Raw genomic sequence first — 16270 nt, forward strand, 5'->3', positions numbered from 1 at the left:
AAGTCCAATCTTTTTAGGAGATCAAAACAATGTATTTGTACTGCATGCAGCATCTAGTAAAAGCTTGCCTCAACTGTAATTAAATACAGAATTTAGTAGGCATTCAAGGCATGTATAGCCTCGCAAAGTACGACATTAAAATGAAGTAGCTGTAAACTGAAGAATTACCGTTAATCTTCTTCTTGGAGGCAGAGAAGCATTTACAACCTTCCTAAGTAAATTAAAAATAGCTTTTTCAGTTAACTTAATACAAAAACTAAACTGAGTTTGACACTTTAATCAGCAAGTCAAATGCTTAAATTTTGTGACAGTTACAGTGCAAACATATCAGTTGTTACCAAAAGCAACATTTTCCTGCAGCATTTCACTGGCTTTAAACAAAATGTAGATCTCTAATTAAAGACAAGGAAGTAATTCTTTTTTTATGAAACTGGGACCAAGTATTGTACTTATAGTCCAGCCAGCTCAATTCCAAGACTTGTCGTGCAGTACCTTGCGAAAGTATACGTAGCCTTATGCTATTGTACATTTTGTCACATTAAAACCACAAATTTCCATATATTTCATTGAGATTATAAGTAGCAGATCAACTCAAAGTATCACCTACGGTAATTGTGACGTGGAAGAAAAATACATCTGAGAAACAAAAATCTCAAAATTGTGGCTTGCAAATTTTATTCCCCTCAATACATTGGAAAATAGCCGTTTACTGTAATTATGCATTCTTGCATTTGAGTATTTGATTCAAACCATTTAATTGAAACTATTTTTAGAGTTATTGTCCTATTGAAAGGTGAAACTCTGCACCAATCTCAAGTCCTTCTCAGTTTCTAACAATTTCAGCACTGCCATATACTTAGCTCCCTCCATCCTCCAATAAACTCTGTTCAGCGTGAATTAAAGAATAATAGCATGATGCTGCCAACCATGCTTTCTAATGGGCATAGTGTTGTTCAGGGAGAAATGCAGTGTTAATTTTACACCACACATTGCATTTTGCATGTAGGTTTAGAACAGTGGACTCATATTGTATTTCTCAAGGGTTGTTATTCTGCAACTTTTAGATGTCTCTCTGCTTCAGCACACCTGACTCCAATATAAGTCTATTAGCAGAGCTCTGTAGAGCTTGACTGCATACTAACAATGCAGTTTCACCATTTAATTCAACTCTGCAGGCCAACGGACACATCTAAAAGTTGCAGGATTCTGGTCCTCGAGGAATGCAGTTTAAGACCACTGGTCTAGAGGCTCAACTTTGGTTTCTTCTGACCAGTGTCCCTTTATGGCTTATGCCAAACTGCAAATGGGACTTCTATTGTTTCTATTTGAACAATGCAAGTTTTCCCACAAAAATACGTTGAAGTTTAAGGTTGTAATGTGACACAATGTGGAAAAAATAAAATGGTACGGATACACTTACAAGGCACTGTATCAACAAAAGATGCATTGTTTAACTTTTTGGAATGTAATCATCTATTTCAACTTGCAGCAGAGAAAATGCATTTTAAACAAAAGCTGAGAAAAGCTTGTGCTTTTCTACATGTGGTGAGATACAGCATCTCAGTGTCAACTAGCCAAACAGAACATTGGAGCTGGCAAACCATTTGTTGAGATGACATAGATTCATAGATACATTAATCCAGTAAAGTAAGTGTGCTGACATAGAACGTACTTTAAAGGAACATAAATACAAATACATCATTCTATCAAAGGGCACAGATAGACAATACAGAAGAGAACAGGTAATCGTTGTTCCTCTGGTTCATTAATTGCATCTCATGCCTGTAAGCTCAGCATATAAGTCTCTGCACGAAACTGCAGAGAGAAAAAAACATTTAATAGACAACTGTTTTGAGGGTGTCACAAAAAAGCAGGATGGAGGCAAACCAGGCTTACTAAATTGGTACATACAAGGAACTATGGCACTTGCCATCATATTTTTAACTTTGACACAATTTTATCAATTGTAAGGCAGTATTCTTAAAAAAAAAACAAAAACAAATAAAACAGACATTAGGGGGGAAATTTGTATTTTTTTTTTTTTTCAGATTTCTCCCCATAACGTCTTGACGTAGAGTATGTACATCTTATCTCCATTAACTATACACATTTCTTTGGTTTAGATTGATCTCTTAGCTCCCTAAAAGTGCATCTAAAACATTCTGTAGCTGCTTTAGAGTGTCATTGTAAAGTAGAAACATCACTTTTTCAATGATTTTCTCTTACCTTTGACGTAACTGCTGATGTTGATCTATTCCCGACTTTTCAACACAGCAATGTTTTGTAACAGATTGTTTTTAGCCATTTGTGTATCACTCAAGTCACTGTTTTCATTCATACTACAATTGCTTCACATATTTTCTGCTTCACTAATGCTGTGAGCAGTGTTGTAGTCAAGACCACCTAACCTGAGACTAAGACAAGACTTTTAAGGTTCGAGACCGAGTCAAGACTAAGACTAGCACCCTGCGCTACATGACACAATAAAATGTGAAATATGATCAAAATTGCTAATCAAATTAATCTGAAAGATTCACATTCTCATAGAAACTCCTAGATATTAAATACTTAGAGCTGAAATAAATTGAACCAATATTAAAAGCAGAAAGCATAAAAAGATTATGCTCTGGGCATTTGCCCATATCATTTATGTCATAAATCACCACTATCTGCACCATTAAACATAGAAATTGCGGCAATGCCCTGACGGTAAACAACACTCAACTATGAACGCCGACCAAAGATCAAGCACAAGGCGCTCACCACGACTGTTTTCACCCTCTCTCCCACTACATGAAGCCAGGCAGCACACTGTAATGTCTGCTAAGATGGCAGACTTTGAACGAAAACAATCAAAGAGCAGTGCGCATGCTCTTTCATTCTTGTGTTTTATTTTTTTGCTAATTAAATAAATATCAATGTATATAATTAAATAAAATAATGATAACTACTGTACGCAGAGCATTACAAGAACAAAGAACGGCTCTCAGTGAGGCTCCAGTCTTGTCTTCTTAGTAAAGAGAAGCTCAGAAGACTTGGATCATTCGCGAATGTCACACAGTGGCGTGCAAAGCTGGTGAGGCACTGACTTAATCAAAATCAGATTTACAAATATAGATCCCCTGCATGTTATTGTTTAGGCCTACATAAGGAAATTTTGCGCATGCGGACAACGCTGGAGGGCAAAAAGACTATTCATACATGTCATGCATGCTGCCGCCGTAGAATAATTCCGTTAACTCAATCAAACTTGGAAATGTTTTTATTATTAATTTCGTGCTGAGCTCCACAGCAAAGGGAAAAACCGTTAAAGTACAACTCAAAACTGCTTCTTTTTAGGCTTAATGTTTATTTTGTGATTTTTCATAAATGATTGCGGTGGTACGAGGAGAAAACTATTAATAGCCTATACCACTGCACTTTACTTTACTGTAAGGCTAGCTCTCTGTTACTGTGTCTTACTCTGCAGTCGTGGAGTCACAATGTTTAGGATCATGAGCGCCCCCTGCCATGAGGCAAGAAAACTGCCTGCCTCACCTCCAATCTGTTCTCTGCTGTTAGCCCCGCCCTCTCCCCACTCAGAGCGCTGCGTGGGGAGAGGGCGGGGCTAACAGAAACACGAAATTGGTAAGTCACTAATTGCTTGGATTTTAATCGGTGCATTTTGCATCCAGTGAAAACAAACATGTTAACAAATAAACTGGACAGTATGCTGTAGGTTTAGTGATATTTTCACAGTTGCGGTCTTGACTGGTCTTGAAGTAAAATCCCGAATCCTCAGCGCTCGAGACCGAGACAAGACTGAGACCATCAAAAAATGTGTACTAGAACACTGGCTGTGAGCTCGGCATATATCAAAGTAACATTCTGACCTATGGCTTGCACTTTTTTTAACCTTGTTTAAGAGGATGTATGATGTTCTCAAAAGCAATTTACATATTACAGTACTTTGCCATTCCTTTTCAAATTTTCCAGTTTAAGAGATATATTTTTTTCTATATATATCAATTTACATTGTACAAATAAGATGAATGAGCCCAATGTACAAGACATGTTTTAGATGCACTTAGCAAATGCAGTATAATGGGAGGAGAGATTAAGTAATAATCAAGAACATACATTTAACTGTGTAGGGATTACTGAGCTTATATATATATATATATATATAATTTCTTTTTAGAAAAGCACATTTTAAATACATCTCCGATAACAATATACAACAGTTAAAAACCACACTGACACTAATTTACAAAATATTCCTTTTAAATGTCTTCAGACTCCCTTATACTGCAGCTGATCAACTGCGAATGTTCGGACAAGTGTATATATAACAACAAAATATTCAATAGGCACCCTGAGATGGGAATACAGATATGAGCTGTATGTTCTCCACAATCCAAGTTGTTTGAATCACTCTTTGATAAAGACGTGATAAATATCAGTTGGTCAAATTTAAAAGTACAAAGAGACCAACTCCTTACACTTTTCCTTAAACAGCTGATCATATTTCTTTGTGTTAAATCCACAGTGAAAGGATTGAAGTACTACATCCCTGGTAATATAGTTTGGTTTTGTTTATTTAAAAAAAAAAGGAAAGAAAAATGATCTTAAAAAGGAAAGCCTAATGTTTTGCATATAAGTATTAGAATTAAGAGTAAGAACTCAAACTGCAAGAGACTTGCACATACTGTGCAGCATATGATGTAGAATGCAGAGGAAACCAATATACTGTATGAAACCAATATACATGTTGCTAAGGACAGTTGATTGTTTTGGTACGGAATATATACTAACTTAGTAGACCAGGAGAAATCTTGACCTCTTTTTCATATGAGAGACTGGAAACCAGCAACATCATTCATCTTTTTCATGATAAATCTGTGATTTGCTGTGACATCTGGAAATACAGCTGTCCTAAGCTGATAGACTCTGTTATCAGTTCACTCCGACCGCTGTGAATCCCTTGAACTGTGACAAACACTGCATTTGAGTTGCATAGTGATGTGTTGGTGTGCATAAAGAATCATGCCCATGCAGCTGCACTGGGCTTTTTGGTGAAATTGAAAGATAGTTATTGCATTTAGATTTAGTTGGTGATTGACATCAGTGCACAGAGCTCTTTAATGAGAAGTCTCTGTCCTTCTGTTTGACTTTTCAAATACAAAATGCCAAAAATGTTTTTTCCTATTAAGGAATATCTTTTAACTTATTTATAAATATGGAGGCAGTAAAATTGGTATTTGTTACTTTAAATAAACTCAGATTTGTTAAAACTATAACTATGGTGTACTGTAAAATATGTTGCAGTACACCATAACATATGGTGTTTGCATTGGCAAATTGGAGGAAAATAAGGTCTTGTCCCTGCCAGTGGCTTTCATCCATCCAACATGGAATCTTCTGCAAGTGTTACTAAGGGAAGCAGGGATCTACCAGAGCCATTGCCCCTTGTTTGGGACTGAAAGTTAAAGCTGAGACAGTCAATTCATCAGATACACTTGTTTAATAAATTGCTTGTTAACAGAGATAGAGAATTAGCCAATCACATGGCATCAACTCAATGCATTTAGGAATCTAAACATGGTTTGGGGAGCTTGCTGAATTGTAAACTAAGCATTAGATTGAGGATGAAAACAGTGACCATTTAAGTGACCTGAAATGTGCCATGTGCCATGCTTGACGGACTGTTTTAACTATTTAAAACACTTTTGATTTATTGAGATTTTCACACACAACCATCCCTAAAGCTCAAACAAAATGATTTAAAAAAGACAAAGCACTCAGTAAGTGTTGTGTGGATGATAAAAGGAATAGGATAGGTGGCTCACTGGCACTGAATATGCTGAAGCTTGAAATTGATGGGCCACAACAGCAGAAGGCCCTACCAGATGCTACTGTCAGTTAAGAATTGGAAACTGAGACAACAGTCTAAGCAGATGCATTATCCTTTAAAATTAACATATTGTAAGACAATTTAATGTTTTGTCGAGTCTCTATTTTAGTCTCAACATGTGTTGTTTATGTAACAATCTGGCATAAACAACGGGAAAGCATTGATCCATCCTGACCTGTATCGATGGTCAGGTACCTGACGATGGTGCAAGGGTTTGGTGGTATTTTTTTTGGGACTTTTAGTCCTAATTGAGCATTACTTAAAAGTTACAGCCAACCAGAAAACAACCACAGTTCACCAATATTCAGCTGGATATTACCAATAAGATTTTAAGGATGTTATAAAAACAGAGCTCTAAAACAAAGATCAAGAATTGATGATCATTGCAGAGTACACTGGTTTTGTGTTGCTGTTGTACATTGTTTTGATATTGATTAATAAAAGCAATTATCATAAATGTTTCTCCAAAAACGAGTCATTGTCAAATAGAAATATTCAGACAAGCTAGAGTAACAGAGAGCAATATAGCTTGTATTTTACATGCTTGCTGTCTAAATTATTAAAGCTTATAATTCACTCACAATCCACTTTGGAAAAAAAGTGTTTAATCTCTGCCCTACTTCCCAGGAATGGATAAAAATAATGAGAAAGATAGAGGAGAAGCCAAGAAAACTATCAACTGCCTTCATGAGAACCAAAAGGGTCGCAAAGTTCATTAACCTGCCCATGCATGATAACCTTAGATGTAATCATTTACTTAATTAAGCAGTCTTTCTAGCAATAGAATTCTGCTTTATTTGCAGGTATTTAAATGTTACTTTAACCTGATTGTTAGCTAATTAATCTCTTTGAACAGGTATACTACTCTGTCTGGCCAAAAAAAAAAAAAAATAGGTTACCACCTAGATTTAACTAACCAAATAGATACAAGCCTCCTATTGAATAACTACAGCATGGGAAATCATGTTTCAGCTGACAACAAGTTATTTAATTCGAACCGGTGCAATCAGTAGCTTCTCATTTCTTAACCAACCATTTGGACAAACACATCCTGTGGTCATGGAAAAGATATCAGTCTGTTTGAGAAGGGTCAAATTATTAGCATGCATCATGCAGAGAAAACAGCCAATGGGATTTCAGAAACTATTGAAATTTGGTTACGAGTCCATTGGAATGATAGTGGGGACCCATTGTCTGTGAGGAAGAAATGTGGCACGAAAAAATCCTGAATGATTATGATCAGTGGTTAGTGAAATCAAATTGCAGAAAAACAACAGTAGAACTCAGGGAGCATGAGGAATTTTTACACATGGATTTGCCACCAAACTTCAGATCCTATCACCTTTAAGAATCTTTGGAGAAAGCTTTGCACAGTCGTTGGACTCAACCATCATCAGTGCAAGCTCTTGGTGAAAAATTGATTCAACACTGGATGGAAATACAGCTTGTGATAGTGCAGAAGCTCATTGCTGTAATCAAAGCTAAAGTCGGTCCAACAAAATATTATAGTGTGAGACCTTTTTTCTTTTTGTTGGCCAGGCAGTGTGTTACTTCATTTTATGAAGTAAGACGTTAATAAAAAGTACAATAAAGTCACATGCTTATGTTGATTAACCAAATTATGAAATAAATTATGTTTTACAAAATTATGCCTCTCACTGTATATAGTTTTCTGCTAAGGCTATAGATCAGATTACAATAGCTGAAAACTGTGGGTTTGTGCACTGGAACAGCAACAAGAGTAAGGTTTCCTCCACATGCCACATCACATGCAAAAGATTAAAAAACAATAAAAAATTAAAAACTCCTATGAGGTGACTTGATGATAGATTTAACTTGTCAAACAAACCTTAATTAATATCCTGAATTCATTTACTAAGTTGTTTTTTACTAAGTTCTTTTTCCTGTTATTTTAGTGCAAAAACGATCAAACTAGGCAGTATAAGGTATGCTACTGCAGCATTTATGTTGAGAGAGTAAATCTAACCATATAACATGTAAAATTCTGATAATAAAATCACAGACTTTACTATCTGTCATTCTCCTATCTCTGTTATGAAAAGCTCCTTCTAAAGCTTCCAGGTGAGGCGAGTTTAATTATTTGAGGCGTTTGAAGTTACTAAAAATGTGTTTACTAGTGGTGCTTACCCAGGTCTGTGAAACACGTCTACAGCAGCAGAAGTTAAAGGATATCCCATTTTCATTGTTATCATATAGTACCAATTAGTCTGTCAAGAGTAATAAGTACATAATGAAACTGCAATGCTGGGCTTTTTGCTTTGTGGATGTGATTGACTCTGGCAGAACACACGTTGTCATCTCTTTAAAAGATGAGCTAATTCTAAAAGCACTTCAGAGACCTTCGTAAGCTTTGTGTGTTTTATAAGTGTTCAAATCTCTGCTGTGAATTAGGAAACAAAGCCACAGTTTCCAGTTTCATTAGTTTCTTGTTACTCTTTAGCTGCACAACTGCCTTGATATCACATAAAAACAGGAATTACCACATGAAACCCTCAAGTATCCAAGGTTCATTCTTTGTTTGCACGGTCTCTGACTGACTCATTATTGTTGAGCGGCGGGGGCGGTGATTGCTTGCTCCTCATGCTCCTGCCGTCCGTGGCAGCCCTCGACGTCTCTGTCACAAACAGCCGCGTCACCCAGACAGAGGTGACGATGCGTTTGTACTCGTTCCTGAAATTCCTGTTGAGTAAACCATAGATGATGGCATTCAGGCAGCTGTTGAAGTAGGCCATGAAGTAGCTTACAACAAAAAGCCACTCGGGGATGTGGGGACCCACGCGAGTTGGATCTATAGCCACTGCCAATCCTATCAAGTTGAGTGGGGCCCAGCAGATTGCAAACAAGACAAATACAACAAACATGGTGATAAAATTCCGCAAGTCACTTGGTCTGAGACGAGGGCTGTCTTCAGTCTTTACTTTGCGTCGCACCTGGATATCATAAAAGAATAAATTAGACTGCAAGTTATAGATCACGCATAAAAAAAAGACATGCCTATATAACACATTTCATGAATACATAAGATTATATAACATTGTGTACAGATTTACTGGCATTGGAAATGTAAGTTATAACTTTTAAATGTTTTACAGTTTTTTTTTTTTTTTCATTTTAAAAAGTGATAAACCACAAACTTTGATGTACTATAGTAGGATTTTATGCCATAGACCAAAAGAAAGTAGTGTGTAGCTGAGAAGCAGGACATGATAAACTTTTTTCAAAACAGATAAAAATCACGGTGTAAAATTTGCCTATATTTAGCCATGTAACTCTGATGCTCCTAAAAAATAGCCATGTCACCTTCAAATATCACTTATTCAGTAAATATCTATCTGTGTGCAGTTTGCTCTGTACAGCTGCACTGTAAACCATATCCCAATCTTAGAATATTATTCAGAACATCACAAGAATAGCACAGGATAATCCAAAATGCATTGCAGTAATCTGATTTTACAAAAATAAAATGTTCCAGGGGTATGAATACAATATAATTTTAAGTATTCCAGTTTGAAAATCAAGTGTCAATGCTCCTTCCAGTAGTAATATAGGTATTGTATTGAGTGAGTTTGGACTTTTGGACTCCCACCACAGTCCTAGTGGAACCTTATTGATCAGAGATTGTAATTTCTTGTGTATTTTGGCAGCTAAAAGATGACTCATCAATGAAAGTGTATTTTAATTAAACGCTGCAAAATGTGAAACATAGATATTTTCTCACATTTTGAATTTGGAAAAAAAGGTTTTAGGACTTACCTGAATCACAAGAATCCAAATGCGAAGATAACAAAAGGTAACTACTGCAATGGGAACCAGAAAGTGAACCACTACCACTGCCACCGTGTAGGAACTGCTGACATTCTGGGCAAAGGTGCAGGAGTAGACCCGGGGGTCATAGCGCAGAGAACCAACAAAGAAATTTGGGACGATGGCGACGATAGTGAGCACCCAAATTAAGGCAACAAACAGCAACGTGTTGCGATAGCTGTACAGTCGGCTGTAGGAGAAGGAGTGACAGATATAGCAGTATCTGTTCACTGCAATCCCAGTGATGTTGAAGATGGAGCCAATGACACTCAGCCCCATAAGGAAACCGCTGACCTGAAATAATAGAAAAAAATAGATGTTTTTTTCTATCTTCATCGACAATATTCTTTAAAGTCATTGTCTTTTAATAAAGTGAAGAGATGACTGATGTGGTCCTACCATGCATTGAGTGTTTCCAAGTGCCCAGCCGTCATGGAAGAGAGCATAAAGAACCAGGGGATAGGGGTAGAAGGCTACCACAAGGTCAGCAAATGCCAGACTAACCACGAACACATTACCTGGGGAAGAAAATGTAAAGTGATGAGGTTAGCTCCCAAAACATACGAAAAAGTCTTGTTTTATGCTCCCAGATTATAAAAATACACAATTTTCTCTGCAAATGTTCAAATCTTTCTTTACTTTGCCTCACCGCATCTAAAAAAATGGCACAGCTGGTCAGATTTTATCAGGTGGCAGACCTGTAGACTTTCATCATTGTTTCTGGCTGTTAAAGATAAGCACATACAATCATGGTTCAAACCGATTCGCACTGCTTTGTCTTATACCCTGCACTGTCAAAACAGAGCAAATACTAGATGGTTGCATGGGAAGTGATTTTCAGCAGGCCTATCTCAGGACATTCAGCCTGCCGTGATTGTTGGCAGAGGAGGCTGAGATTACAAAAGGTTTGTAGCTTGTGCCCCACAGCAGATTGCCTCGCCCTAGACAAAGTTTTATCAGGACAGGCAGAGTCAGTGTTTTGACAGAGTGGAGGGAAAAGCATGTGGGCAAAACACCTGGGCCATGCAGTTCTTTTTTCATCTTGCTGCTAACCAGCCTAATCCAAAAAGGACTTGTTCACAGAATTCGGTTTGTGCATCACAAAGAAAGTCAAAGTGTTTTTATTAATACAAGTATAATATGATCACCAAAATATCTGCATATTTCCCATACTTAAATTTACTCTGTTTGTGTCACTTATTTATGAGAAACAGGTTATCAGTAGCCATATGTCATCCATTTTTGACATCATATTTAATCAGTTGTGCATACTAGTGATGTGGCCTTCCTCGCCCTGCTGATATTCTTGTGTCACCTCACCGCCAATGCTGGTAGCTCAATCTATCTGTGTGCGTGTCCTCTTCCTTTTGTTTGTTGGGGGAGGACATATTATGGCAGCACACAGGGACAAGAAAAACAACCTGATCTAACAAAAGAGGAGTCAATGGCTCACTTCCAAGATGTTTAAAGGTTATGTTATAAATTAACCTGAAATATAAAGAAACTGCCTCTTTTCTGTTACTCAGTCTTCCACAGCTGCTCATGCAAGTATAGCTAAAAAACAATAAATATTAATGCTGTAATTATTAATCTTTGGTAAATGGCTTTCTGTCATGTTATCAATAATGGATTTAGTTTTTGGTCTGTTGTTCAAAAAAGAGACATCCCAGCCATTACATTTTGAATCAGCTTGTTTAGTCTAAATTTGTAGAATTAATACTATTCTTTTGCAATGAATGTGACTATTTTATGCCATGGGATTAATTGGACTATCATCCCTATTAAGACTGAAGAAGGGAGTTGGAGTTCTTGTAGAAAACCCATACATACTTTGATAAAACAATCAACACTCGCAGTATGGTATATACTGTTTTACAACTGAATTTGTTTTAGCCAATATTAGCTATATTAGGTATTTCAGGTCCAGCTATTCATCCAATTCCAATTTAAGTTTAATTAAAACTTAACATTGTGCTGTGTTTTGTTTTGCCTCTTCTATATTAGATATTAGTTGATATGAATAGTACTTAAATCACCTTCACCACTTATTGAATGTATACCTGAAAACATTAACCATTTCACTCATACAGTTTTTTGCATTTTGTTTGGTTGCAAAGTATCAGAGCCACTACAGCTGAGAGCTGTCGACTCTCCCGAAAGGTGGAATGCATTATTTGATGCAGTAATTCAGGCTTATTATTTTGGCAGCAGCAACAAATAACTACCAGATGTAACAGAGCTCACCTTGTGTTTCACCTGCCAGTTCATGAAAAGCTCATTTGCTGGGCAGCCGTAGTTCTACAGAAGTGAAACTGATATTCCCAAGCCTCAGACCACATTAATGATCCTGGAGAACAGGGTTCTCTGGTGTGTCACGTTCTCAGAAAAACCCTCCGAGGGACTAAAAGAGCTGTTAGTGTCTGGTATAATCCCCCAACCATGTCAAAAGTGCATGAAGTACACAGGCAATGTATTTTTAGCCTTGCTGTAGTACCGCCATGCTGTTACACGTTTGTTTTTATAATTACAGAGTGTGCCCATGTGCCTTCGATGTGTGACTGTCAGCCTAGAAATGTCACAATGCTCTGTAAATCTTTAAAAGGAGGCATCACTTCAGCACCAGCTGCACAATGCTATCAATGGCAAAGAAATGCACCTTCCATTTTTTTAAATGAAAAATTGTACAGCATCTTGTAGCATTGTTTAAAAGTGGTAAAATATTTATGCTTTAAAAATGAATTAACAATTTCATAAGATAAGGATGAATATTTTGTTAGTTTAATAGTCTAGTATAAAAATGGGCTTTTAACCAGTGTGTTATACACACATTGAACCCATTTGACTTGACTTCTATGAACTTAAAAAATTTTTTTCTAGGTTACAGAGGTTTGGAGGCAATCACCTCTGTTGTTAGATAGATCTAGCAATTTATCCTAAATTCCAGTTTGCTCAAGTATATTTACCTGGCATGAGAACTGACTCTTGAGAGGTAAAAACAAAATGATGTAGAATATTTTAAATGCTACTGAGACCTTAACAGGAACCACTGAGCCCTGACAACAAACACAAGAGGTGGCTTTGATGCATGCATCGTGTGGCCTCTGCAGGAAGGAGGACCTGTGATCCTGCAGGCCGGTTTCTTTTCCAAAAGGCCCTGGGGACCCATTTGGAGTCCACAGCATCAAGAATACTTTAAAATAGCAGGAGATTTTGAAAAAAAGTTTGTTTGGCTCTGCCAGATGGATAGCCAATTTGATGAACTTTAATAACTTTTCAGTGCAATTTAAATGTTCTTGTGGCAAACTTCTAAACATTTTCCTAAATATCTTAGAAAAAATTTAAAAGTCATAGTCTAAATATTAAAGTTTGTTATGTTTAAACTTTGTCATTGATATCAGAGTGATAAGATCATCAAAAATAAAGACGCAAGTGGTCTTGAATTCAGATATTTACATTTTCAGCACTTTTTGCATCCTACTAAGCTAATCAGGCATTCTGATGAATGCAATAACCAGACCCTGCTTTATATGTGTAAGATAAGGGGAAAACACTTGCATAGAATAAAATGCTGATTTTAGATTGAAAGGACTCTATTTACTGTAGAGTTTCACTGCCAGTGAAGAAATCCTTTAGCACAATTACCAGTTCTAACTATGGGCTTGTCTGATTGCATAAATGTACCTGCTGCCACCCACAAATCCATGCTGATAAGGAAAACTGTCTATTGATAAAAGCATATGTATGGATTTGCCAAGATTGCTTTAATTATAGTCTGACAGGACTCTACAAAACCTTTAAAGTGCATTTAAATAGAAATTGAATGTGTGTAGGTGTGTGTAATAGTCATTCAAATGTGATAAAGTATAAATTACCTTTTGGATTGGAAATATTAAAGTTCACTGCACAAGTTTTGTGCTTGTGGGCATGTGTGGCTAACATCTGCAAATGAATTAAGAAAAAAAAAAACACATTTCAACATGAAGTTGAAATTACACACATACAGATATGTGACGTGAGAAACATGAAGAGTAAGAAAATACTGCTTTACATTAATTTTACCTTGAAGCAGAAATAGTTTATTTATTCCAAGGTTTTCAAATTTGACCTTTTAATTTAATTTACTTTATTCATTTTGTAGTAGTGCTTATTGCTTGAATTGTTTTAAAAAGGATTTAAAAGCATTGTGGATATTTGTTAGGATAATCTTTAGAAGGAGAAAATATGTAGAAACTAATATGGTTAGTTAATATTGTCACATAAAGTTTGCGAGCAATATTATGAAAATAGTACATATAATCCTTATGTTGAATAAATGTTACACTACTTTTCAAAATGGAAAATAAGAAGGAAAAAAACAACCTGTCTGATCCCCAAAATTTCTCTAAGCTATCTTTAAAATTATGATACACGACCAGTGTACTGTATAGAGACATGTTATTTGTAAAAACGTTGCACTCTTATAGGTTTCTTGCACTATTTCACATCTGTAAGCACTTCACATGCTTCACAACCATTTATTTCAAAGAAATAAATGGTTGTAAAATGCACATCTTTGACAGAGGAAAAAGCCTTTGGAGCCATGCCTCTTACAAATGGGACATTACCATATTCAATTCATTTCAGTTCAGTTCAAAAATACTATCAGTTCCAAAGGGAAATTAAAAATTGTTGTAACACATATAATATAATTTTCCTCAGAGTTACTGTAGATTTTGACGTTGCATTCAGTATGAATACTTTGCAGTCATTTCTGTCATTTTGACTGGCTACTGTAATAAAAATTGATGCACGGTGTTCCATTTGCGATATCATAAATAAAGCATGAACACAACTAAAAAGGATTGCGTAAAAAAGGATTATAGACGTCATTGAAACAATTCCCTTTATATGGACAATCTGAAACTGCCTAAACCTCTCCATCATTGCTGAAAAATCACTTCTTTAGACACATGCATGCAGATGTCACAAAACCAAATATTCACTTAACAAATCAATATTCACTTATATTCAGTGATAAGTGAATATTTATCACTTATCACTGATAAATATTCAGTGATAAGTGAATATTTATCACTTATCACTGATAAATATTCAGTGATAAGGGATCATCCAAACTAAAATTGTTTCGGGTTTAGAGCAATGGGATCTAGATTTGGATTATGCAATACCAAAAAAAAAAATAATACAAAGGTTTAAATCAAGAAAATAAACTGGTGATATTTTTTAAAAGATGAAAGAAAATGCATAATGCATTTAATCTGCTGTTACAGTTTGTAAAGTAGGGTAGAACCTATATTTTTTGCACAGCTACTTGTTTTTCTTTTTATGCCAAATGAATAGATTGGATGTCCCTGATGCAGAATTTGAACAGCTCTTCACATGGTTATTCATGTGTACTTGATTGCATATGGAACCGCTGGCTAAAACGTAATCTTTTTTGACATAAGTAATGCGTGAATAAGTACTGTAATGAACAATATTCGAACAAAAATGTAGTTTTGTGAATTTTCCCTGCATTCCTGCCAGCCATTACCCATGAGAACTGATTGCAATGATTTTCCTCTCATTAGCTTTTTCTCATGTCTTTCCTGTGGGACGACATTCTAATCAGATTAGACTTGTTTGCATTTATATTTGTGTTTAGGGGAAGTAGAGGAGGCAAAAATAGGCAGCAGGTTTCAGAGGGAGTGAGGTGGAGGGGGAGAAAGTGGTCAGGCAGTACTAAAATATGGATTTTCATGTGGAAATTGTAAAGGTTAAAAGTGTTAAGCCAGTCTCACTTAAGAAGGATAAACAACATAACTCATAACACAGCACGACCTATACATTCAACAGCGTTATTATCTAATAACACTGTCATATTTAGTAATTTCTGTTATTTACGTAAAGTTCTTTGAAGAATAAAACAAAAAGAGCAAAAGAGGCAGCATCTAACTATCTATAGATTTTAATGAACATACTTGTCACAAAGAAAAGTAAACTTAGGAAGATGGCAAAACATAAAAAGAGATTAAAGGTCCCCAGAGAATTGCGTTGTTAGCAGTTAAGGAAGAGACCAAGAGGAGGCTGATGAGAACAAACACAAGATGAAAAGGTAATATTCTCTTTTTTACAGTGTTGTAGACAAGGCAATAAACAATCTTGTCATCAGTGCTATACATCATCCTTTGTGCAGTGCAGGTCTGTCCATGTGAGCAGCTTCCTCCTTCCACAGTCAGCCCACTACCTGACCATACATATCAGTCTCAATCAGACGACTTTCAACCTCCTTCACTTCTTTTTCTGGCAGTTCACTCTAACTGCACTTTACATTCTCAACCGAGGATGCTAAGTTTTAAACAACACAACTCACTGTTTATCTCTAAAAAGCATTTTTTTTCTCCACACCTTTAACACACTTTTTGCCCCACAGAGGTTAAATGCACCCTCCCTTTTTGGCTTCACAGTAGTGTCAGTTAGACATAGATTCAATTCATCAAAGGTTTTTGTCCATATTGTCACGATGCCATGCAGATTTGCTGACTCCACATTAATGATAAAGACTAACTGTGT

At 36.2% G+C, this 16270-nt stretch overlaps 1 protein-coding gene across 2 annotated transcripts in view; it reads right to left on the reverse strand.

The window, feature by feature from the left end:
• Positions 1 to 3608: 3608 nt before the first annotated feature.
• The window catches only part of mtnr1bb (melatonin receptor 1Bb), a 42832-nt gene continuing 30170 nt past the window's right edge, over positions 3609 to 16270 (reverse strand). For both annotated transcript variants that reach the window (XM_044141245.1, XM_044141244.1), the window contains 3 exons: positions 10118 to 10236; positions 9668 to 10012; positions 3609 to 8844 (listed from right to left, as the gene is read on the reverse strand). In XM_044141245.1, coding sequence (XP_043997180.1) covers positions 8422 to 8844; positions 9668 to 10012; positions 10118 to 10236 — 887 coding nt within the window. In that variant the 3' untranslated portion in view covers positions 3609 to 8421. The remainder of the gene's footprint in view (positions 8845 to 9667; positions 10013 to 10117; positions 10237 to 16270) is intronic.

This window comes from Gambusia affinis, linkage group LG15, assembly GCF_019740435.1.
Source record: "Gambusia affinis linkage group LG15, SWU_Gaff_1.0, whole genome shotgun sequence".
NCBI classification, from domain to species: Eukaryota; Metazoa; Chordata; class Actinopteri; order Cyprinodontiformes; family Poeciliidae; genus Gambusia; species Gambusia affinis.